Source organism: Pelophylax lessonae (genome assembly GCF_965119305.1).
Source record: "Pelophylax lessonae genome assembly, chromosome: 5".
Taxonomy (NCBI): Eukaryota; Metazoa; Chordata; class Amphibia; order Anura; family Ranidae; genus Pelophylax; species Pelophylax lessonae.
In genome coordinates, this window is record NC_138772.1 from 118,761,067 (window position 1) to 118,786,866 (window position 25,800).

The window sequence follows — 25,800 nt, forward strand, 5'->3', positions numbered from 1 at the left end:
CCAATAATTAAATTGTGCTCCAAGGTGCATCACTGCTAGCAGTCTTCTGTTCTCCATGTTCCTCTGTGCATGTCCTGGCTTGGCTGATGACTTTCCTGGCTCTCGATCCCGCATCAGCTTACGTCCCTGCATTGGCTGACTACCTGCATCTTGACTCGACACTGGCTTGGATGTCTACCCACTTCTGGACTCGATCCCGGCTTGGATGACTACCCACTTCTGGACTTTACCCTGGCTGTTCCTAATTTCGCTCCTCTCCGCTGTGCAATTGTTGTTGCTATAATAAACTGCTTTATTTTACTTGCATCTTCGTGTGGTCTGGTTTCCTGGAACCCTGACAGTACACAAGGACCATTAATCCTGCTGATGCAGGTGCTCCTACGCTCTCCCTGCTGGTTACCAGGCTCCATCAACAAGATCACCTTTTGGGTCACTTCGCTCAGGCGTTGCAGACGTTGATTAACACACAGCACACCTTGCTCCTGGTGCTACTAGGCCAGTGGTTCCTCCTGCTACTGCTCCTGTTGCCGCTCCTGCCCCTGCAGCTGGACTCGCTGTTACCAGAGGAATGACTGGTTCAGCCCCCTCCCACAGAGCTATGGGGGTGAACCCAGTCAGTGTCGTGGCTTCCTAAACCAAGTGGGCATTTATTTTCAAATGGTTCCTCAGGTGTTTCCCTTTGACAGGTCCAAGGTGAGCTTCCTAATCTTGTTTCTCTCAGACAAGGCTTCAGCCTGGGTGAATCCCTTACGGGAGAACAATAATCCTGTGATACTCGATTTCCCGAGTTTTGTTGCCTCCTTTCGTAGGGTCTTTGTTGTGTCTGCTCGTTCTGCCTCTGCTGCTAAGCTTCTCCTGTCCATTCAACAGGGTTGCTGAGTATGCCATCGAATGTCGTACCCTGGCAGCAGAGGTGGGCTAAAATAATTAGGCTGTGGTGGCTGTCTTCTCTCATAGTCTCTCCGATGCATTGAAGAAAGAGATTGCAGCCAAGGATCCCCCTGATGCGCTCGAGGCTCTCATATCTTTCCTGGTTTTGATTGATACGAGACTCAGGGAGAGACCATCGTTTAAGGAGCGCCTGCGGAGGCCTCCTACCAGATTGGCTCCTACAATTTCTCCCAACCCATCCCTCACCTCCCACGCCTCCTGGGGATGGCTGTGAACCCATGCAGCTGGGGTTTGCTCACCTTTCTGAGGCTGAGCTGGCCTTTAGGAGGAGGGTTGGCCGGTGCCTGTATTGTGGCCTTGGTGGACATTTCCTGAAATCTTGTCTGGCAAACGCTCGCACCTAAGGTCCAGTCAGGGGCAGATCTTAGGTGGAATTTCCTCATCCCCGGTTTCCTTTAAAGATAAACTGCTAATCACAGTTGTCCTCTTTTGGGCAGCAGGTTCGGTGGTTACTCAGGCGTTGGTAGACTCCAGTGCTGGCGGTTACTATATTGACAGTACGTTTGCTGCTGTGAATTCCATACCCTTGCAGCCCCATATTTCTCCACTAGTCATCGAGGCGATTGATGGCAGACTCCTGCAATCAGCACAGGTTACCCACGAGACTGTTCCGGTAGACATGGCGATAGGGGCTGTTTACAGGGAGTCAACTTGTTTCCAGGTTATATAGTCCCCACACTACTCTGTTGTTTTGGGGTACCCTTGGCTTCAGAAACACAATCCGAACTTTGATTGGCAGTCAGTCGATATCCTCTCTTGTTCTCCACAGTGTGGCGCTGTTTGTATCCATGGGCGTGTTAAGGTACTTTGTACCTCCTCAGATTCAGTGTTGCCTACTGAATATCATGAGCATCAAAATGTATTTGACAAGGAGCCGCTGGTACTCTTCCTCCTCATCGTCCCTACGATTGTGCCATAGACTTGTAACCTGGTGCCATTCCCCCTCGTGGCAGTGTTTATCCTCACTCGTTTGCGGAGAATAAGGCCATGGAGGAGTACGTGGTAGATGCATTGGTTATAGGGGTTAATCACATCACGGTCAAGAATGCATACCCAATTCCATTGAGGGCTGCGTATAACCTCATAAAGATCAAGGTGGGCGATGAATGGAGGACCACATTTAATACCAGAACTGGTCATTACGAATATCTAGTGATGCCCTTTGGCTTGTGCTGTCTTCCAGAAGATTATCAATGAGGTCTTTCGTGATATGTTGCAACAATGCGTGGTAGTCTATTTGGACGACATCTTGATTTTCTCGGACTCCATTGAATCACACTACCTGGATGTCAGACGAGTGCTGCAACGGTTGCGTGAGAATGGGCTTTTCTGTAAGCTTGAGAAATGTGAATTCCACCTGTCTCAGGTTGCCTTCTTGGGCTACATCATTTCTGCTGAAGGGTTCTCCATGGACCCTTAGGTTTCAGGTGCTTTACAATGGCCTTGCCCCCTAGTGGTCTCTTCCATTCAGTGCTTCCTTGGGTTTGCCAACTACTATAGGAAATTTATCAGGAACTTTTCCTCTGTGGCCAAACCTATCTCAGATCTGACTAAGAAGGGCAGCAATCCCCACAATTGGATGCCTGCTGTCATCAATGCTTTTGAGGCCCTCAAGACTACGTTCACTTCGGCTCCCATTCTGTTTCATCCCAATCCTGGTTTGGCTTTTGTCCTAGAATTGGATGCGTTTGAGACGGGAGCATGCGCTTTCCTGTCTCAGCGTCGGACACCTGATGGAGCCTTACTTCCTTGTGGTTTCTACTCCAAAAAGCTGTCTCTTGGCCATTATCCTGGCTCTCAAGGAGAGCAGACACTTGCTTGAGGATTCTATGAGTCCAGTTCTCATTCTCACCAATCTTAAGAATCTGATGTATCTCTCGAAGGCCAACAGGCTCACACCCCCATCAGGCCATTATTATTATTTTCCATCTTAATCACATCTTTGATAGTGCAGGAGTTATATATTTTTTATTCTTGTCTCGTTTTAACTATGTATGTGGTCTCCTATTTGCCTGACTCCATGAATGTTAAAGCTGATGCCTTGTCTCACCAGTATTCTCAGTTGTCCAGGTCATACCTTTGGATCACATCCTGCCTGCCATCCGCACCAACTTAACCTCTCCTCTTGGGGAACAGATCTTGGCTGCCCAACCTGATGCTCCCACAGAGAGCCCTGCTGGCAAATGTTTTCTACCCGAGGGGTTGTGAATCAGACTGTTACGCATGTACCACAATTCCAAGACTGCCGGTCATCCTGGAAAGAACCAGTTGTCCTGGGCTATTTCCGCTTACATGGGTTGCCTAAGGAGATTGTCTCAGACTGTGGGAGCCAGTTTGTCTCCATGTTCTGGGGAGCCATTTGCTCCCAGTTGGTTATTCAACTCTCTTTCTCCTCTGCCTACCATCGGCAGTCCAATGGTGCCAATGAGCGTTCCAACCATGCTCTGGAGCATATTTCTCCGCTGCTATGTCTCTGACCATCAGGAAAATTGGGTTGATCTGCTACCCTGGGGAGAGTTTGCCAGGAACTCTGTCATCAACTCGTCTTCCGGAATGTCTCCATTTATGGCCAATTATGGGTTCCAACCCATTGTGTTGCCTGAGGCTGAGGACATCCCGGCTGTGGAGGATCTCTGAGCAGTGTCAGAAGCTCCAGGCAGACCAGAAACTTTTATCTGCTGCTTTGTACCACGTCGGAGAGAGAGTGTTGTTTTTGACCCGTAATCTCAACCTCAGGGTGCCCACTCCTAAACTGGCACCCCATTTTGTTGGGCCTTTTCGCATCCTCCGTAAGGTGAACCCCGTGGCCTATGCCCTTGATCTTCCTCCTGGCATGCGTAGCTCCAATGACTTTCAGGTTTCACTTTTGAAGCCACTGGATTGCAATCGCTATACTTCTTCACTTCCTCGCCCTCGTCCCATTCCTGTGGGCAATCATGAGGAGTACAGTATGAGGTTAGCTGCATCTTGGATTCTCATCTGTTTCCAAGGTCAGGTTCAATACCTGGTGCAATGGAAGGGTTATGGTTCTGAGGAGTGGTCCTGGGTTCCCTCCACTAATGTTCATGCTCCCGCCCTCCTCAGCGCTTTACTAACTAAGCTCTGTCACACACCTAATCTACAGAAAGAAGAAGGTTAAATTGCAAAAAGAACATAAACGAAGGGTTTTATGTGTCAAATTATAATGCCCTAAATAGACTACAGAGTCTCCCAGGAGTCTAGTAAAAAAATTCTGTACTCACAATGCTGGCTTCACAAATGCCTGAAGCTCCATTTTGATTGGCTCTACCCCATATCCATGCTGTCTTTTTACTCTCCCAGGGACCAGTTTTGCTGACTGAAAGTCAGAGAGAAGAATGTACATGCATAGTTAGATGTATCCTAAAATCATGAAGAGAAACACAATCAAACCATACTTAACTGATATCAGAATTATGAAAATACATTTACCTTGTCATCCAAGCTGAGAAATCCCAGGGCATATCCACTGCATTCTACCTTCTTGGTGACCCCCGAGAGCATAAGAGGAGTGAAAGACACGTGTATACTACTGTAACCCCCAGCGGGAACAATCTGCAATATAACACACAAAGTCTAGATCTGCCACTGTAAGGTGTAACATGAAATAAAAACTAGTGATAAACAACAGCAACCATAACATCTCTTAAGGCTCGGTTCACACTGCTGCGACCTGAAAGTCGTGCGACTTACAGTAAGACTTTGCCAGGAGACTTCCTGGTGACTTGAGTACTACTTTAAGGCACAAGTCTGATAGAAGTCACCTTGAAGTAGTACAGGAACCTCTTTATAAAGTCAGAGCGACTTGAGTAGTGCTCATTAACCAACATTGTTGGATCCCAAGTCGCGGCACTGTGAAGTGAGCCTGAAAAAAGGGTGAGGATGTTTCAACTATGAATTTAAGTGTATCTAAACCTAGGAACAAAACAGTAATATATTGCAGCTTACTACTTCTTAAATGTTGTGACTGCATTAATTTCATTTGGTAGGCTTTTTTCCTTTATTTTCACCAGCTGATCCTGCGAGAAACATACTTGTCCTAGGATGACAGCACTCAGTCATCATACTGTATTTAGGAAAAACATTGTTATCACCCTCCGAAGGAAGTGTGTTAGGACTACAGAATGCCTCTCTATCTCCTAATTTCCATATTTTAGAGAAGGGAACTTTCATGTAGTTCACAGACATGGACCATCTGAGCTTCCAGTTCAACACTGTCCCTACAGGAAGTTAGGAGTTTGTTGGGTTTCTGGTAGGATCAACAGGTATTTTCTGCACTTGAATTTAACAGATATAACAAACAATTTCAATAGTAGGTTCCACAGACCAAAAGCAAGCAAAGTTTGGAGGGTTAATTTGTTAAGGTTGAACCCTTTCGCTGCCACTAACGTATGTCATACCTTAGTAGCACCAGAGGGTTTAACACACACTCCCAACTGTCAGATGGAAGCATTCGGGTGGCTCTAAAGCTGCCTGATTTCTTCCACACATCCCTGAAAGATTCACCCCCACCCTGCGCACCCATGCCATTGTTTCTGTGCGCTCCATGCTTACATCAGCTGACCCGGGTGCCGCAGATTAGAGGAAAGGGTGACCAGTGAACATCCGTTCACTGATCTCGCTTACCTAATAATAACCCGTAATCAACAAATTTCTGCTGTCAATTTACCTGGCTGCTGTGGCGGGTCACATATCAGGGGTATAAAATAAAGTTATACCCAAGCACTTAACCCCCCCTAAAGAAATTTTAGGTAAAGAATCTTTGAGTCCACCCCACATTCAAGTGTAAACACAGGCATCGGCGGCACCTATGCACACAAACGCTGATTGCGCTAAACATGTTACACATCGCCTTGCAGGCTGGAGTGAGAGCAATAATTCTAGGCCCAGTATTCATGGTTAACACTAGACTGATGACCTGTAGCGGCTTTAAAAATGCAGTCTATGGAAAATTTTGGGTATCGAATATTCATTGCTGTTTCAGGAGTGCAAGCAATTTTAAAGCTTGCCATGTTGGCTATCTATTTACTCACCTCACCTGCATAACCTCATCTTTTATAGTTTACCAAAAAATTGGTAATATATTGCATTTATGTGCCCTAAAATGAACATTAGTTTACTGACATTTTGTGCTTGATAAACCACTAGGCTTATATCGCATGACATAAAATATGAGAACTACTACCATTTTATTCTCCAAGGTTTCTACTTTTGGGCATAAAACATTTTTTAACCAATTGACCTCCAGAAGGTTTTATCCCCTCCATGACCAGGGCATTTTTTGCTATTCAGCACTGCTTTACTTTAACTGGCAATTGGTCATGCAAAACTGTACGCAAATTAAATGCAGCACTGCCCCCTTGAGGACTGCTGGATAACACACTCTTGGGTCCCCCCTGGGTTACCATTAGCAACACTGGCATTCACGGCATTAACACTTTACTTCTTGGCTCAGTCAATGATCAGTCCAGGGGTGTGTGGTTGTTTTTGGTGTTTTATTTTAAATAGGGATGGGAGAAGGGAAGAGTGGGATACTCCAGATCAAACTATTCACAACGGATGAGGACTCCTGTCTGAAGATGCAGCCAGGCTGCAGATTCACCTTGCCACTAGATGAATTTGGGTTAAGTTTCTGTATAAATGACTTGGAGCACAGTAGAGGACACAGGCCTTCACAGACCCTAAGTTAAAGGCTATTATGTTTAGGTGACTAGACATTGGCATAGCTTTTGAGGACATATTCCCTAGGTGCCTCCCATATAACCTTACCCCACTCCGTGAGTCCTCATTTATGTACCAAGGAATGCAGAGTAACCCAGAATTACTGGGTTAACTCCAAGATGTGCAGTTTACAGGTAAATCGATCTTAATCTATCTTAATCATAGAGTACAGGACACAAGCTGAGTACTCCCAGGCAATGAATGAGAAGGGTGGGCAACAAGCAAACAGAACTGTAAAACCAGACCCAACAACAAAGGTTAATAGGTTAACAGACCCAACTTCAGAATGCTGCTGCAAGAACCTTGCAAGAACCTTTGAAAAGTTATGAACAGAGGATTGGGTGGCGACCTTACAAAACTGGGCTACAGAGGCTAGGTGCTGGAATGGCCAGGAAAAACAAACAAACCTGGTGGACTGAGTGCTTAAAAGGACTGGAGGAGTTTTGTCCTTTAGAGAGTGAGTTCTAGTGATGTCTAGAGTTGTATTATCCATCGAGCAATGGAAGGGCGAATGGGCAGTTTGTCTTCCTGATTAAAGTTGTAGCTTTGGGGCATGCTGTGATGATTCTGACTACATGCAGGCAATGAAGGGCAATTTCCTTTGGGTGCTTTGGAGCAGGGCACAAAGATGGAAGGAGTATATCTTCATTGAGATGGAAGACTGATACTGCCTTAGGAAGAAAATATGGTTTTCGGTGTAAGACTACCTTGTCTTTGTGAAGAACGAGAAATGATACCTTATAAGAGAGAGCCACCAGTTCAGACATATCTGACAGATGTGGCAGCAACTAAAAAGGCTACTTTGCAGGAGAGGTCATCTAAGGTGATATCCGTGATAGGTTCAAAGGGAGGTATCTGCAGGACAGAGAGAACCAAGTCGAGGTCCCAAGGAAACATAGAGTAATGTGAGGAAAGCCTGAGCTGACATACACCTTGAATAAAGGCTTTGATTAGTTACAGTGAGGCCAGAGATTTGTTTAAAAAGAATGGGCAAAGCTAAAGCCTGTTCTTTTAAAATGCTTTAGTCAAGTTCTGGTCAAGTCCTGATTGTAGGAAGGCCAGAATGTGAGACAGAGTGTTATCTCTGGGATGTCTGTGTTCACACCAGGCAAAATCCAAATATCCAGGCAAAGAAGGATTTTTAGGTTCAATAATAGATTTTGAAGTGGCTTTTCTTGCTTTTAGCAAGGTGGGAATGACAGACTCAGAGACGCTTATGACCTGTGCTTTAACAGCCATGCCACATGTCTGGTCTGTAGGAGAAAGCAGTAGTACTTTTGGCTCTGAGGAAGAGGGTTCTCCCTCGAAACACGTCAGCCAGACATATACGGATGCCATCACGTCTCCCAGCATCATCGGTGTATCCCAGCAGTCCTTGAGGCGATTTGTTCGACTTCTTTTACATGCGTGCAATTATCATGCGTTTGTGAGTACAATGTATGCTGCTTTTTTTTATTTTAAATAAACGTTTTTAGCGGAAATGCACAAGGTTGGCGCGCCCTTCTTTTGTTGTTGTTTTGCAGTATATTTGGATACCCTTGGTCCCGAGGGGGCAGCAAGAACTTAAGCCTTAATAACGAAGATCACATAAGACCACTTACCTTCCCGCATACCACTTGAGCGTAGGAGAGATACTGTAGGAGAAAGGCCAGGGGTCCTCTCCTAGTAATCTTAGTATGTCAGTGTACCAGGTTTATCTAGGCCAGCTTGATGCAATGAAAATCACTTCCTTTGCTCTGCTATTTGCAGCAGACAAAGTAGAGCTGGATGGAAGAAACAGATTAGCCTGAACTGAGACCAGAGGATAATCAAGGCATCTGGTGCAATTTCTAGATGATCCTTGGTCCTGGCTAGAAACAGAGGTAGCTTGTTGTTGAATTTGGAGGCCACATCTGGGGTCCCCTCTCTCTCACATATTAGACTGAAGATGCCAGGGTGAAGGGCCCATTCCCCTTGGGTCAGGCTGTGACAGTGGAGGTGATCCACCTTCCAGTTGTCTACTCCTGGTATGTGGACAGCAGAGATCATTGACTGTTGAGTCTCCATCCATAGGATGATCTGGCTTGCTTCCTTCAATGCTACATGACTCCTGGTATCCCCTTGATGGTTAATGTAGGCCACAGCCATGGTGTTGACTGATTGTACCCTGATGGGGTGTCCTTGCAGAAGGGGAGTCTAGTGCTGCAGAGCCATCTTCATTGCTCTGAGCTCAAGGATGCTGTTCGGGAGCTTGACCTCCACTGATGAATATGTTCCCTGGATTGTGAGGGACTGGAACACTCCTTGTCAGCCTGAAGGACCATCATCTGTTGTTCTCACTTTCCGGAGATAAAGAAAGAAAGACTTTCTCATTGTCAAGGCTGGGCTGAAGATCCACCAGGCTAAGAAATTCCTTGCTTGGTTGGACAGGCGCATTGGTAGGTTGAAAGAAGGGTCATTTTTGTACCATGTCAGTAAGATGTTGTTTTGGAAAGGTTCCAATTGATAATAGGGGAATTGAATAGCCTAGAAGAAGGCTACTGTGAGGCCTGTGGGGAATCTCACTAAGGGATGTCTCTTTAACTTCAATTCCCAGGCATGAGCTCAGAGAGAAAACATTTTCTTCTCTGGAAGGAAAAACTTGCTTGGGATGTGTCCAAAGTCACACCAGAGTATTTCAGGTGAGGAAACGGCTGGAGAACAGATTTTTGGAAGTTGATCACTCAACCGAAAGCTTGGAGTATTTTAATTGTCATGTGGAGGTTTGCATACAGTAAGGAAGATAAGTCCTTCAGGAGAATGCCCCCAGTTCTTTAGAAGGGATAAAAAAAAAAAGAAAAATCTAGGACCTTTGTGAATACTCTGGGAGCAGAGAATATGTTAAAAGACAACAAACTTGAAGTGATTGTCTCCTACTGCAAAGTGCAGAAAAAAATGGATAAATGGGAATACGTGTCATGGTTTAGCCTGAAGCTTCCTTCCTATGTAATTCTTACCTCCTTGCTGCAGTGGTTTTGCTAGACCTGTGATTCTATTCACTTAAGTTTTTTGGCTTCTATGCTCACCTATGGGCTTTGCCCGGCAAACTGTGGGTTTATATTTCCTTCTCACTTTCTGGCCAACATCCTAATTTACTTCCCTATATGACATGCTCATTGCAGCCCCTCTCCAAGCTCCGGTTTTCCCAGTGTTTTGTGTATTCAGTGTCTGACTTCCTTTGTACTGACCCTGACTTTGTCTTCCGCTTGTACTTGTCTGCCACTTGCCCTGACCGCAGCTCATTTTCCTGGATCCTCCTCTGTCTCCTGCCATCTGTACTCTTCATACACAAATGGTGGATGCAAAGTACATGACAAAGCCTGGGTAGAATGATGAGCTGCTCTGCGTTTGAAAGAGGCATTGGCTCCTGGGGGGGGGTTTGGAATTAGCTGTGTAAAAACGACCTTCGTCCTGTGACATGTTTGATGAATTAGTCAAGTTCATCACAATCCTTCAAAGGGCATACATGTGAGGTGTCTTTTACAGGCAGCTTTAGCTGACCAGGCTTTGAGCCACACGATTCTGTACATGTATATACAGTAGAGATAATGTGTCTTATTACTTGTCCTAGGGCATCCTCTGCAAACAGCATAGCAGGTGGTAATTAACAGTATTTGCTCAGTTAACCACTTGCCGACCGCCGCACGACTATTTACGGCGGCGGTCAGCCCCTCACAGGCAAAGCTACGTAGGTCTATGTTGCTAGCCTGTGAGGCTCTAGGGAGCGAGCGCGCGCTGCCGGAGGCGCGCTCCGCTCGGTCACTGACCCCCCCGCATGTGTGCCGGCGGACCCGATGTCCGCTGGGCACTCGCAATCGTCCGTTACACCGGCGTAAACAAAGCCGCCTGTCATTCTTCCCTGTGTAAGAATGGAGATCATACGGTTCTGCTATGTAGGACTGTTGATCTCTGTTCTTACACATCAAGCCACATCCAATCACAGTAAGAAACACGCCCCTAGGGACACACTTAACCCCTCCCTCTCAAAAAAGTTAACCCCTGATTACTGTAGTAATGTCACTGGTAACCCCAAAAGTGTCAAAAATGTCAGTCAAGGGTCCAATCTGTCCGCCGCAATGTCGCAGTTCCGCAAAAAAAATCGCAGATCGCCGCCATTACTCGTTAAAAAAAAAAAACAACAAAAATGACAAAAATCTTTCCCTTAGTTAGTAAACGCAATAACTTTTGCGCAAACCAATCAAAATACGCTTTTTGTGATTTTTTTTACCAAACATATGTAGCATAAAACAAATTGGCCTAAAATGTTAAAAAATTTTGATTTTTACATTTTTTTTTGGGAATTTCATATAAAAAAAATTGAAAAATATTGTTATTTTTGCAAAATTGACTCACTTTTTTTGTTTTTAGCGCATGATCAAAAAATCACACAGGTTATCAAATACCACCAAAAGAAAGCTCTGTTTGTGGGAAAAAAGGACGTCAAATTAGTTTAGGTACAGCGTTTTACGACCGCGCAGGTGTCCGTTAAAGTCACGCAATGCCGAATCGCAGAATAGGCCCTGGTCAGGAAGGGGGTAAAATCTTCCGGGGCTTAAGTGGTTAAAGTGATCCTAAATGCTATTTATTTTTTATTTTTTGCTTTTAAATTAAAAAAGATGTTAGACTTACCTGTACTGTTCAATAATATTGCACACATAAAATGGGCAGAATGACATGACTGTCAGTTTGCCTGAACAGGCCCAGCAGTGCTGGAGAGAGGAAGAAGCTGGGGAAGAGGATAGGTAAAGCTTGGGAATTTTTTTTTTTTAATACAGGAGGGAACACAAAATATAGTATTAGGTGACACACAAATGTAGACCAACGCCTGCACCATGAGTTTACCGCATGGTGCTGTGTTTGCCAATTTACTCATAGTATAGGATTAATAATAAATTTAAACAAGAAAACCTTTGGCTTACTGTCTGTCTTGGAGTGATGGAATAAGGGTAATCAGAAGCCACTCCTTCGTGAGGTCTCAGAATGACCGAAATGATCTTATGTTCTGGAGAGAACTCTCTTTCTTGGTCATCGTAATTGTCACTCAGTTCTTCAGCCTCCATGATCTGTTCCATACCGACTGTTTGCTGAAGGAAGAACATTTACATTATAATCCACATCTTAACAAAAACATACATTTATAATAATCATTAGAAGTAATACCTAATAATATTGCTTGTCATTTTCTGAAGTTGGAAGGACTGCTTTATTTTGGTGAAAAACAAATTTATTTTACCAAAACACATGGCGTGCTCTCCCTGCTTTAGGATCATTGTGGGTTAGTAGCCTCATGCTGTGTATGAGTTCATCTCCACTACTGGATCTTTTCCAAGTGATGCATGAAGAACAAAAAGTAAAGGTCCTGATCAACCCTGGGAGCAGAGATTTATCTTTTCTTTGAATTTGAACCTACTCCGTCAGGACATGCTAAAGAGGAGCAGGAATAGCCTCTTATAGGCCAGATTTTTTTTTTAATTCTAGCATGTGTATGACTATTAAAACCCATAGGTGTTATTCTGTCACAGAATAGGTTGCTGTGTTTCTAAAATTGCATTGTGGTTAGGTTATGTGGTCTGTGAAAATATTTTTTTTATAATAATATTATTGTTATTATTACGGGTATTATCATAATAATAATAATAAGAGCCCATTCAGACTAGCGCGACACCACTTTGGGGGGCGACCTGTGAAGTCAAGTGTACCGCTGTGCACCGCGACTTGCAGAGACTTCACATAATGGAAGTCTATGCAAGTCGCCTCCAGGTCGCCCCAAAGTAGTACAGGACCCTTTTTCTAAGTCGGAGCGACTTGTGTCGCTCCTATTAGAACGGGTCCTGTGCTAATCAATGGGCCGCGACCGAGCGCGACTTGTCAGGCTGACAAGTCGCCTGACAAGTCGCGCTAATGTGAATGGGCTCTAATAATAATAACAATAATAAAAAGCTCACAGAATCCACCAATGTCAGCAAGCTGCTTGAATTACACAGCAGTATCTTCTGTTTCTCAGGGTTTGTCATGTCATCACTGGTTATGAATTATGGTTTTGCCCACCCACAACAAACATTACAAGGAGGTGTCGATCTTATGTTAATTCTCATGTATTTTATATTCTATATGCAAAGTGGACCTTTATCTGAACATCAAAAGTTCCTCTTATACTCTTCCTCCCCCTAGTCTATTAAGAAATGGAAGTTTGTTTTTCAGGAGTGAAAACCTTTTTTGGTGGTACCAATTCCCACTTCCTCGACGAGGACATCACCTTGGTCCGCAATACCCAGCCCATCCTCCTTTACCTGCCTGCAGTCTCCTGGGATCATTTCACACATCCCAAGAGGCTACAGGACCGGTCCCACAGCAGGCCATCAATCTTGCATGTGCTGTGAGTCACCAGGAAGTGACTGCTGGCTCCCCAGTCAAGACCATGTAGATCTGAAGCCCTGAGAATGTATGGAGAATGTATGGAAAATAGTGATAAAGACAACTTTATTTGGGAATTCCCAAGATATATAAAATTCTATGGTTTGGTTGACCAGAAACATTGATAATTGTAACAATAATTTTGGGCAGAATGATCTTTTATTTCAATACTTACACTGGGGCTTCTTAGAGAAACTGATGACGATGACTCAGATGTACTGGGAATTTTATCCCAGTCTTGAGATGAGCTGCCACTTTCTGGGGTATCCAGACTGGAATCCATAATTTCGTTCCCATCTATGTCCTTTAGAGGGAAAGGGTCTCCATACAACAGTACAAGGTCTACAAATTTGGAGCTATCCTCTTCTCGATTGTATGTCTCCCAATCTAGGCGGATGTCTGAAAGTTATGAAATGACAGAAGTGATTTCTACACATTTATTATCAATAAATCATCAATTCCAAACTTCAATGGCCTATGGAAAGATTTAGACAGATGACTGAATAACTTAGTTGAAAACATTTGAAGACATTTGAAAGTCTCAGGTGCTGCTGAGGAATATCGGTCCTTTTTTGGGGTGTAGACCCCTAACCAGGAACAATATATATATATATATATATATATATATATATATATATATATATAAAATATATACAGTAAAACCTTGGATTGAGAGTAACTTGGTCTGAGAGTGTTTTGCAGGACAAGCAAAATTTATTTTACAAATTTTGACTTGATAAACGAGCGATGTCTTGATATACAAGTAGCGTCATGTCACAGCTGAGCATGAAAGAGAAGAGAGGTGCCTCTAAGTGTAGCACTATGGTTACATTTAATGAAGGTACAACATTTAGGAGCTCACATGGTTGATGATTAAAACAGGCACATCTAAGTATGCAGGCATCTGGGGTAAAGCTGCCGACAGAGACATCCACCACACCGCCATCGATGTCATCCCTTCCACAATGTGCTCCACGAGCGATTCAAGCCTAGTTTTCAGATCACTCTACTGCAGGGTAGTCTTCCTGGTCACAATTGCAGACTGACATTGTTGAGAGCCGGCGGTGCGGAGGATGGTCTATGTGGACAGCTTTACCCCAGATTCCTGCATACTTAGATGTGCCTCATTTATTCATCAACCATGTGTAACCATATTACTACACTTAGAGGCGCCTCTTTTCTCTTTTATACTCCAGCTTCTCCTGGATTTTTCTTCTAAACCCCTTGTGGAGGCTGCCATTTGTGGATGGACATTTTATGGTTACACAACCTATCACAGTGCTATAATCTTTTTATATGGACTATAACCTGAAGGACTTATGAATAAATGGTTGTGGAACGAATCATCTGAGTTTCCATTATTTCTTATGGGGAAATTCGCTTTGATATAGGAGTTCTCTTCCGGAACAAAGTATGCTTGCAATCAAAGGTTTTACTGTAAAACATTTTTTTTTTTTTTTTTTTTGCCACGCACTATTCTGCTTCGACTATTTACTGGTTACAGCTCACCTCTCTTCCTACTACTTCTTTCCTCCCCATACTTCTGCATATTTCCTCATTTTTACTGTAATACATTTCTGATACTCTTGACCTGCAGATTTTCTTCTTATATAAACCTTGCCTTTGCTATCCCTGAATATCAGCCATTCTACTGTATATATATCAAATAAATTGAAAATCTGCCTGTATCTATGGTGTTCATTAGTAGGAACTATTAACTAACCTTAACAAGACTGACCTGGATTTACCCAGCAATAAAGCTGAGGTCTTTTTCAGGAGCTAAAGAGAACCTGCATAGTAAGAGGGTCCCCTGTGGGGAGCAAAATGTGGAGGGAAAAGAAGAGGAATAGGGAGAAGAATAATGAAAATAAAAAGAAAAAAGAGGGGGTGGGTAGTGGACAAAGGTGGTGGGGGAAAGGGGGGTGGTGTGTGTGAGATTCAGGTTAGGTGGGGGAAAACTGGTGTCATTGACTTTATATACATTTCACCTATGAGGTTGATTTACTAAAGACCAATAGGCTTTTTATTTTGCAGCCGAAGTTTCCCATTCTCTGATCTTTCTTCTGACTTCCAATCCCCGAGGATGGCAATTTTGGGGAAATGTGTCGGGAGGAGTCTGAGTGTGACGTACCATACTGCTTGTTTTTACCTGCCTAATTGTATGTGCAATACTTCATTTAAATTAAAGTTGGTTTAAATATACTGCATTATCACGCTTCACTATGAGGTTTGTGCTTCATTTATGCAATCGTGGTGAGCATGCATACAAGCAAGTGGGGGCCATACAAACTACTGAGTACCATTTTAAGTTGCTGCAATAAATGGACTAGCCAGCCATTTTTTAACTTTGCTTTTCAGGGTGTCTTTGAATTCAGCCCTCTGTAGGTTGATCATTTTCATGTCCATCAAATGATGTGGCATCCTTTTATTCCTAACACATTACCCAGTCTATATCAATATTATACAGCATAATATTATTCCCCATTGAGATCTGATGTGTTTTTAAAGTGTTTCTTAAATTTAAATTTTTAAGCTAGCTATTTATATTTTTTACTATGGCCGATTCTCTTTCAGATAAAAGTGGTCCCGCAGGCAAGTTCACCGCAGGATCACTTTTTGAAGCAGCAAGAAGGGTGCCCCCACCTCTCCCATTGCTTCCTGGTTGTTCCCAGGCCTACTTGACCAATCGGTGAAGCCTGGGAGCAATCCAATCCTGGCGGTAGCTGGGTATGGAGAAGAGGGAGGCCAAGATGACTGCCACTTGTCTCTATGCCCTTGGAGGACCGGAGCCATGTCTGATGTCACTTTCGGTTCCTGGGCCATAGTCAATTTTTTCTTTTTTTATGCAAAAATATAAAAAAATATATTTTTTTGATCTTTTGCTTTTAAAGGTAAATGAGAGATCTGGGGTCTTTTTGACACCAGATCTCTCAATAAAGAGGGCCTGTCATCATTATTTCTTTTACAAGGGATGTTTACATTCCTTGTAATAGGAATACAAGTGATGAAAAAAATAAATAAATAAAAGGGACAGTGTAAAAAAAAAAAAAGTAAAATAAATAGGAAAGCGCCCCATCTCTTCATGCAGGAGTGAACGCAAGTCGTGCAAGCATACGTAAATGGTGTTCAAACCATATATGTGAGATGTCGCCGCAAATGTTAGGAGTGAGAGCAATAATTCTAGACAAGATCTCCTCTTGAAGTGCTAAAATGGCAGGGCAATACAAAACCCCTCCCCAAATTACCCCTTTTTTGAAAGTAGACACCCCCAAGGAATTTGCTGAGAGGCATGTTGAGCCCATTAAATATTACTTTTTTTTGTCACAGGTGTTTGAAATATGACAAAAAAAATATATATGTATATGTGGAATTACACCCTAAATTCTTATATTAAGTTCTAGATCTCTCCTCTGCCCTTAAAGCATCTGACCACACCAAGATTGGTGTGATAAGATGCTTTCCCAATTTCCCAATGGCGCCTTTTTATATTTGGCGAAACAAAGTCATGAAATGTTTATAGCTTCTGCTATCTTAGGCTATAGATATGATTGGAACCATTCTGATCTCGGATCAGCTCTTTGGTCAGCTGAGGGAACCACTGGCTGCAGTCTCGGGTTACCTGGTGGGATAGGAGAGCCCAAGAAAACCGTGGAAGGTGGCGGGAGGAGGGGGGTCTCCTTCCACTACTTGTAAAAGCAGTCTAGCAGCTAATTAAATTAGCCTCTAGGATTGCTTTTACATGAAAGCCAAACACTGGCTGTATATAACAATACCAAGATTATGCCTACACCTGCAAGCATCATCCCAGTATGACCACTCAAAGTCCAGCGACGTACCAGTACATTGCTGGTTCTTGTTGGGCATCTATTGTAGGGTTCTTTTTTTATTTCATGCAGCCTGTGGGTTGAACAAAAAAAAGAGAACCTAATAGATTCTTCCATTCACATCGATCGATGTGGATGAATACATCTCTGCCAGAAAGTGTGCGGCATGCCCACCATTAGACCTCCCAGCATCCACCCACTTCTAATGATGGGCATACATGCAATGTTCTTTTTTTTTCGTTCGGCCAATGGGCTGAAAAAAAAAAAGAACATAACAGATTCCTCCATTCACATCGATCGATGTGGATGAATAAATCTCTGCCAAGAAAAGTGTTAAAAACTATATGGCGAAGCATAGGGGAAATCAGCCCTCTGTGTCCACCTCATCCCCTATGCTTCGCCATATATGCTCTTTTTTTTAACTGCGGTGGTGAAATCACCTCCTCCAGCGCTGCAATCATTGATTTACGTATATGCTGAGAGCAAACGCTGTCAGGATAAACAAATTAATGCTGCAGCTGATGGGCGTACCTGCAAAGCAAACGATGGTTAACAATAGAACACAGTAACAATAAAACATTACAATATAATGGTATACAGTAAACAGTAGAATGGTGGTATCTGCAAAGAAAACTATGGTTAACAATGAAAAACAGTAACAATAAAACATTACAGTTTAGCAGTATATTATAAAGTATACAGTAAAACAGTAAGAACAGAAAATAAATCAATAAAACGACATGGCATTTTTATTTTCTTTTAATTACTTTTATTTATTTAAACTTTTTTTTTACACTTTTTTTGTAACTGTAAAAAAAAATGTTTAAATGTTCCAGGCTAGGGTCTCTCAAAATGCAATAGCCATCTAACATCTTTCGAGACCCTGTGTGAAAGCGTGCCCTAGACTGTGCTGTGCTGTACCCTATACTAATACTCCACTAGAGTGTGGTAGCAACAGAAACAGTCCCCGGTGCAGAGACCAGGTTGGCCAGGACAGGAGGGACAAAAATAGCGGGTGTCACGCCTATATCCACGTTTTCTACAGACACAACATCTTTTTTTGGGGTGCTCTTTGGGTATAGGTACCAGGGAGGACATCCAGAAAATGCCTCTCATGCAGCCGGCTCACTGCATCTGTATTGTGAATTTGGGCCGCAGCACCTTCTGGATACAGAAGATCTATGATGATCTCTTCCTGGAATTTTAGGAAAGATCCGCTTCTTCCTGATGTTTTGTATAGCACATAAGCATTCAACAGAGCCAATTGGAATAAATATACAGACACTTTTTTGTACCAACGTCTGGCCTTACGGGCAATTAAGTACAGAGACATCATCTGGTCATTGAAATCTATCCCTCCTATGTTAAGGTTGTATTCCTGGACACAGAAGAGCTTCTCAACAACACCATTGTAATGTGGACAGTCGTACCTACGTAAATGGAAGACAGAACGAAAACATTCCGTGTGTCCCTCCACTTCAATGCAAGCAATTTATTACACTTCAAGCAGGCTCTCTACCCCCATCTAAGTCAGGAATCCATAAGCTGCTGGGGGAAGCCCCGGCAATAAAGTCGCACGGTGCCACATGCGCCGATTCCAGAATCAAAAAGGTGACTAAAAAGTGGCACGTGTAATTGTCCATGTATAAATGGTACCCTTTTCCCAATAAGGGTGACACCAAGTCCCAAACAATCTTGCCACTGCTCCCTAGGTAGTCTGGGCAGTCTGGGGGCTCCATACTGCTATCTTTTCTCTCATAAATCCAGAATCTACATCTATAGCCTGTCACAGAGCTTTTACATCTTGACTCCATATCTGGCACACTAGCTGGGAAGAAACTGTTTGAAAACAAGGCGGACAGAAAATTTTGTCAATGCAGACAGCTTGTTGGGGCGTATACAAGGCTGCAAATTTTTGGTTGAAGTTATTTACAAGGGGCTGAATTTTGTGGAGCCGGTCATATCCAGGGTCACCCCGAGGACGATAGAGTTCATTGTCATGGAAATGAATGAATCGCAAGATTTGCTTGTATCTAGTCCTGGCCATGGCAGCAGAAAACATGGGCATATGATGAATTGGTTCAGTGGACCAATATGACCGCAACTCACTCTTTTTAGTAATGCCCATGATGATGGATAGGCCCAGAAAGGTTTTAAATTAGGAAACAGTGTTACGTTTCCATGCAATTTCTCTGGCAAGGGTCGAAGTTGGGTTTGCAGCGATAAATTGATCAGCATATAAATTGCTTCAGTCCACAATAGATCTGTACAGATCTTCCGTAAAAAACAGCTCATAAAAACCAAGGGGAGTATAATCGGCTGTTTCCACCTGAATTCCGAGTTGGCCAGTGAATGGGGGATTCAGGATTCAGGATTTGCAAGTGCATCAGGAAGGACACTATGGACTCTACAGGCCTGTCTTCGAATTATTGGTGGCTGTGGGACACTACTTGTGCTAGCCACTGCACCAGCTTGAACTGCACTTAAGGGACTCGCCACATCATCAAGTGTTACTGCAGTGCTGGTTTGACTACAACCAGGATGGTGCTTGCCAGTTCACCAGAAGGTTGAGCGGCACTAGTACTGACACTCTGCTGCATAAGAAAAACATGCGATTGTTGCACCTCAGGAACAGAAGAATGGGGTCGGGTACGCCTGACCTTAGCAGGGACCACTACTCTGTTGTCAGAGCTATCTGTCAGGGTGCCACTGCTTTCTACAGGTTCGAACACTGAGCCTGATTCTGACAGTGAAGTTTCCCCATCGTTCTCATCGGTCATGCTCAGAATCATGTAAGCCTCTTTACTAGTGTACCTCAGTTTGGACATTCTGGCCAATAAATTTATAGGTACCAGGCCTGACTCTGCTAATGCTATGGTTTTGTGTGCTGCGTATCGGAGGTGACAGTGATCTGCTGATACTGCACTTCTTGGGGGCTGGGCGGAGGGGCTAAACGCAGGTGCTGGCAGGTGTCGGGGCTGATCCTGCTAACGCTGCATTTTGGGAACACTATACTATACTATTGGGGACGCTAGTATAGTTCTGATCAAAGATATTTATCCGTTCAGGCACTATACTAGTAATGGAGGTATTTAGTGTGTATGTGTGTGTGTATTACTGGCAATCAAAGGGTTAAAATGTATTACTAAATATGTGGTGAGCAATCTGACGCTATCCTGGGATGATGCTAACTAACGTTAACGCTAACTGACGTCACCTGTGACACTAATACAGTGATCAGAAAAAAGATCTGTACACTATAATAGTGACACTGTGACGGGGCAGTGAAGGGGTTAACTGGGGGTGATCAGGGGGTTAAATGTTTATTAGGGGATATATGGAGGGTATCCTAAACCTATCTGGGACAGACACTAACTACCACTAACTGCCGCTCACACTAACTGGAGTCACCAGTCACTCTAATACAGTGATCAGTAAATTATCTGTACACTGTATATAGTGACACTGTGACAGGGAGTGAAAGGGTTAACTGGGTGGTGATCAGGGGGAGACAAATGTGCCTATGTGTACTGGTGTCAGTGTAGCGCTTGTGTACTCACGGTAGATGCTCTCTCCTCTCACGCTGGAACTGAAAAGGGCTCCAGGAGAGGAAATTGCATCATTTCCTGTGCCTGTGTTTACATTACTCAGGCACAGAACATTCTGTGATTCACCAGAACCGATCAGCAGGTCCAGGTCATAAATCAGTGTGATCAGAATGATCGGTTCTGGAGCTAATCCGATCACCGCTGGGTCGGCAGGCGTGCACGTTCTCCCTACCTCCGTGCGTGACCAACGTACAGGTACGTTGATTCGCGCAGCCGAGCCACCTTGCTGCAGTAAAACTGCGGCGGGTGGTAGGCAACTGGTTAAAGTGTATTTTTCCCCAAAAAATTGCATTTGAAAAAGCGCTGCACAAATACTGTGTGACATAAAATATTGCAAAGATCGCCATTTAATTCTCTAGGGTCTTTGCTAATATATATATATATATATATATATATATATATATACATAAATAAAATGTTTGGAGGTTCTAAGTAATTTTCTAGCAAACATACTGATTTAAACTTTTAAACAAAAAGATCCAGAAAAGGCCTGGTTTCAAGTGGTTAAATTAAACCATATTTGTCTAGCCCATATTCTGCTAAACTTTATGCTAAGTGATGGAGAACTAGAATTGTTTGTCCTGTCACATGTTGTGCAGTGGGACATGATGGCTTGGATGCCAAATCTTGAAAAATGTGATCTACGTCATAACATTTGATTAATAGCTGTAGATAGTAGCAGTGTCTGTTAACCCACATCAGTATATAATGCTCATTCATAGGGGAAAAAAATGCTCACCAAAAGGACTTGGATTGTTAATACGCATGCAGCGAGAAATGGTGTCTCCACCAGACACATGTGTACCGAACCTTAAAAAGATAAACACATTATCATATATTACTGTCATATATATATATATATTTTTTTTTTCTTTTTTTTTTTTTAACCATTAATATACTGTCTAGCAGTAAATTGGGTATTCTAGTATCATGTATACCAGTAATCATTCTAATTTACTAAAGTGTCAAGAGAGATGATGTGAGTCTGTGTGTCACGCTACCAAGTGCAGGGCAATTAAAAAAAAAAAAAAAAAAAAAGAACTGCAGTTTTTTTTACAGTGGTTTTAAATATACATGTAAAAGAGTTCAGCTTAATAAAAAAAAACAATGCCACCAGTGTTTGCTAAAATTTTATAGCCAGAGACCATGTGATTTTTGCCTAGGTTTTTGGTCACATGAGGGAGCTCAGCAGCAAAAAAATTTAAATTCATGGCAAGAAACCAATACCCTTCTATTAAAATAATGTAATTTTCTATGCTGGCGTGCTCCGTTGGTTCATGTGAAGTGTGATTGTTAATGACATATACACTGTAACTTGATTGGAAGTTAAAAACAAACACAAGTTTACATAACATGACTTCACACCATAGTAAATCAAGCCAAATATGTGGTATTACTTTCCAGGAAGATATGTTCTAAAGCTATACCTACCAGATAAATGCATTTCAGAGGAATTGTCCAAAATTCTTACAGTGGGTGTCCTGCCAAGTCAGCAAAAGCAGAGTGAAAGTTGTCAAAGAATCTGGGTCCAAAATTGTTGGCCAAAGAGCGGCTGCAGCCAATCAGCTGCAGGCAATTTTAGGGTATTCTAACAGCCAGTGCTCTCAGCTCTCAGAATACAATAGCCCATTATGAGGGATTTCTCTAGTCATTGCACTGAAGGTAAAAACTGTTTGATTTCTTTTGTTCGGCCAATATAATTTTGATAATAAGAAAAAAAATGATGGAGACATTGTTGGACGCAAAGAATACATTACATAAAAAGTATACCAAATTTCTGCCATTTGTATTTGTACAGAAAACTCAAGAAAGTAAAAATATGTATGTAAGTACAGAAGGTATGCTATTCATCAATATGATATATTGTGTATTTATGGATAACAGATTTGTATCTTTCAGTTTTAACTTACATGCAAATATACAGTACAGTAAAACCTTGGATTGCGAGCATAATTCGTTCGGGAACCATGCTTGTAATCCAAAGCACTCTTATATCAAAGCGAATTTCCCCATAGGAAATAATGGAAACTCGGATGATTCGTTCCACAACCATTTATTCATAAATACTTCAATTTATAGTCCATATAAAAAGATTATAGCATTACGATAGGTTGTGTAACCAAAAAATGTCCATTCACAAATAGCGCCTCCACAAGGGGATTGGAAGCAAAATGCAGCAGGAGCTACAGGGTATCAAAGAGAAGAGAGGCGCCTCTAAGTGTAGCAATATGGTTCCATTTAATGAAGGTACAACATTTAGCAACTCACATGGTTGATGTATAAAACAGGCACATCTAAGTATGCCGGCATCCGGGGTAAAGCTGTCCACATAGACTATCTTCTACACCGCCTGCTGCCAGTCTGTAATCCTGACCGGGAAGACCACCCTGCAGTAAAGCGATCTGAAAGCGAGGGGCAGCATGGAAGGGGTGACGTAGATGTCGGTGCGGAGGATGGTCTATGTGGACAGCTTTACCCCGGATGCCTGCATACTTAGATGTGCCCCTTTTAATCATCAACCATGTGAGTTGCTAAATGTTGTACCTTCATTAAATGTAACCATATTGCTACACTTATAGGCGCCTCTCTTCTCTTTTATACTCAACTGTGACTTGAGGCTACTTGTATATCAAGACATCGCTTGTATATCAAGTCAAAATTTATTTGAAAATTTTGCTTGTCTTGCAAAGCGCTCTTAAACCAAGTTACTCTCAAACCAAGGTTTTACTGTAATTCCGGCCTTTAAGATGTACTAAACATTATTAAATATAATATTTTCTTCCAAACAGTGCATCTAAATACAACACACACATGTAGGTGGACATAAGGCTCCTATAAACCTATGAGAGAAGCTGGATGAGACATGTCACACAATATGTGTCATGTTGCTATGGAGGGACAGAAAAAGAGCAGCTCTGGCAAACTCTGCTGTTATTGCTTATTGGGGGGGGGGGGGGGCAATAGATATTATACCAGATTTGGTAAACCTTTTAATCAATTGTTCCCCCCAAGAGTGGACTTGCAACGGGCAGGCAAGGAAACTACATACATGAGATTATTGCTGAATCCAGCCAAAAACAGTAAGGTCAGGCAACTGTTATCTCATATACCAAGAAAAAATATTGCGCTGTCAATAAAAGTGCTTAAAGCTTAAAATGTTATACATAAAATACTGAAATTGAGTGTTATCAGACTCTCAATAACTATAAAGTGCAAATAAGTAATTATAGAAAAATTCATACGAAACAATCCATCACATTTATAAACCACAGAAATTGATTAAATTATATTTCTTGCATGATAGCGCAAATTTTATGATTTTTTTTCTTTTAAGTATTTATTTTTAATTCAATGAATTTCAGTGGTTTATATAAGTGATGGATTGTTTTGAAGGAATTTTCCTTTAAGCACTTATATGCACTTTATAGTTATTGGGGTTGTGATAACACTTAATTTCAAATTTTTTTTGGATGACATTTAGGCACCTTTATTGACAGTGGAAATTTTTTCTTGGTATATGTGTTTTGGTATTGATACATGCAATACAGTGAGTGCAGCTATTGCTAACATCAAATATTTCAGGAGGTACACTTAGCGCATGTAGTATTTGTTTAACTGTTATCTCATGTTTTTGGGAAACTTTAGCTTTTTGCCTAAAGCCTGGTACCCACTACACCCCGCGGGGTTGCATGAAAAAAAACTGACAGCTCCAGTCGTGAGCTGTTGTACTAACCATGCAAGGCTAGTCCAGCGATCTCCATCACAGAGCTGTTGTGTTCTGACAGGGGGACGACCCCCCCGCCAGAACACTCTGATTAGCGCTCTCTGCCTTTGGCTGAAAATGCTGATCGGGAGTTAGTCGGCTGCTGGTTTTCCAGCATGCATGTCCGAAAGAAGTCATACACACAGGCAGAATGTCAGCCGGTATTTTTTGTACCGGCAAATGTCTCCCGACATTTGTATAGGGCTTTACTCGCAGTCCTGCTACAAGTTATTAATTGGGCTTGAACGGTAAATACCTTAATGCAGGACCTTCTGTCTGGTGATTAGGTCTTGGCCCTGCCATTTGAAAGTAGAGGGGACATCCCTTTACATTAATTTTCATAGGAATCTCCTTAGGGATTAGATCTCCAACCTAAAGACAAAAATGTACAGAGTTGATTTACATCATTATAAAAACATTGAAATGCAAAGACCAAAATGCAAATCCTGATATTCATTATTCTATATATTCCCTGCTATTTCTCTTTCTGTTATATTCATAAAAGAAACACTTAGGCCTTTGGTACACATATAGTAACACATACCATACATACAAGTTGATCTGAGTACTCTCCCCACATATTGTTATAAGCAGTCACATTAATCGACATCTGCTGGAATGGTCCAAGTATTCCTGAGCTTGGCTGAGCAATAAAAGCAGCTCCTTTCCCATCTGATAATATTACTGATCTTGTATCTAAAAGCACACAACAGACCTACATTATTTTTTTATTTTTTCCAATATGTCACAATGTCTAAAATTCCCTAAATATATTATGTCTTACACTGCATTTAAGAGAAATATATAGTATTTTGTTTTCCATTTCCACTTCCAAAGGGAAGCTGCCATTCAAACAACTGTCATTGCATGGAAGAATCGCATTAGGAGACCTTTTTGTATGGATACCTGTGATAACAAATTTGTTTGTCTATGCAGTAAAATGGGCTGGTAATATGATAACGGTAATCTATTTAAATTTATAATATTTCCTGACCTCTTATTTGTGGCCATTCCCCTTCACTAAAAAAACCTTGCATTTATAAACAACATAAGGTAAAAATGAAATGAAACTTTGCTGTACTGGTTGATATATCTTTTGTACACTCTTTTCCTACTCCCTCCCTCACCCCTACCATCTTCCTATGCACCCCATACACCCCCCAACCCTCCTGCACACACACTTTTTTGCATTATTCCTTCAATGCCTTCTCTCTCTCTCTTTTTTATTTTTTGGAAGCTGGCTTCCCTTTGGCTTGTCTGGTATAAAAGCTAAAGTCTGAGGTCCTTCCACACAACAGATAAATGTTGGGCGATAATATTCTGTGTTAATATGCCCCATATGTTGCAATGGTTGATGATTTACATTGCCCCCTCACTAGCCTATCATTGGTTATTTTTCTGTACTTTTATTTTGTTATTTGTATTGTGCTGATCACCTTTTGGATTTGGGATGTATGAGACCGTTGATTATCATTGACATTAC

At 42.3% G+C, this 25,800-nt stretch overlaps 1 protein-coding gene across 1 annotated transcript in view; it reads right to left on the bottom strand.

Annotated features, from left to right (window-relative positions):
• Positions 1-25,800, bottom strand: part of DLEC1 (DLEC1 cilia and flagella associated protein) — a 114,487-nt gene that overhangs the window by 11,035 nt on the left and 77,652 nt on the right. The window contains exons 27-33 of the mRNA XM_082258049.1: positions 24,862-25,013; positions 24,574-24,689; positions 21,294-21,364; positions 13,298-13,521; positions 11,628-11,792; positions 4,402-4,524; positions 4,194-4,288 (exon numbers count right to left, since the gene is read on the bottom strand). Coding sequence (XP_082114175.1) covers positions 4,194-4,288; positions 4,402-4,524; positions 11,628-11,792; positions 13,298-13,521; positions 21,294-21,364; positions 24,574-24,689; positions 24,862-25,013 — 946 coding nt within the window. The remainder of the gene's footprint in view (positions 1-4,193; positions 4,289-4,401; positions 4,525-11,627; positions 11,793-13,297; positions 13,522-21,293; positions 21,365-24,573; positions 24,690-24,861; positions 25,014-25,800) is intronic.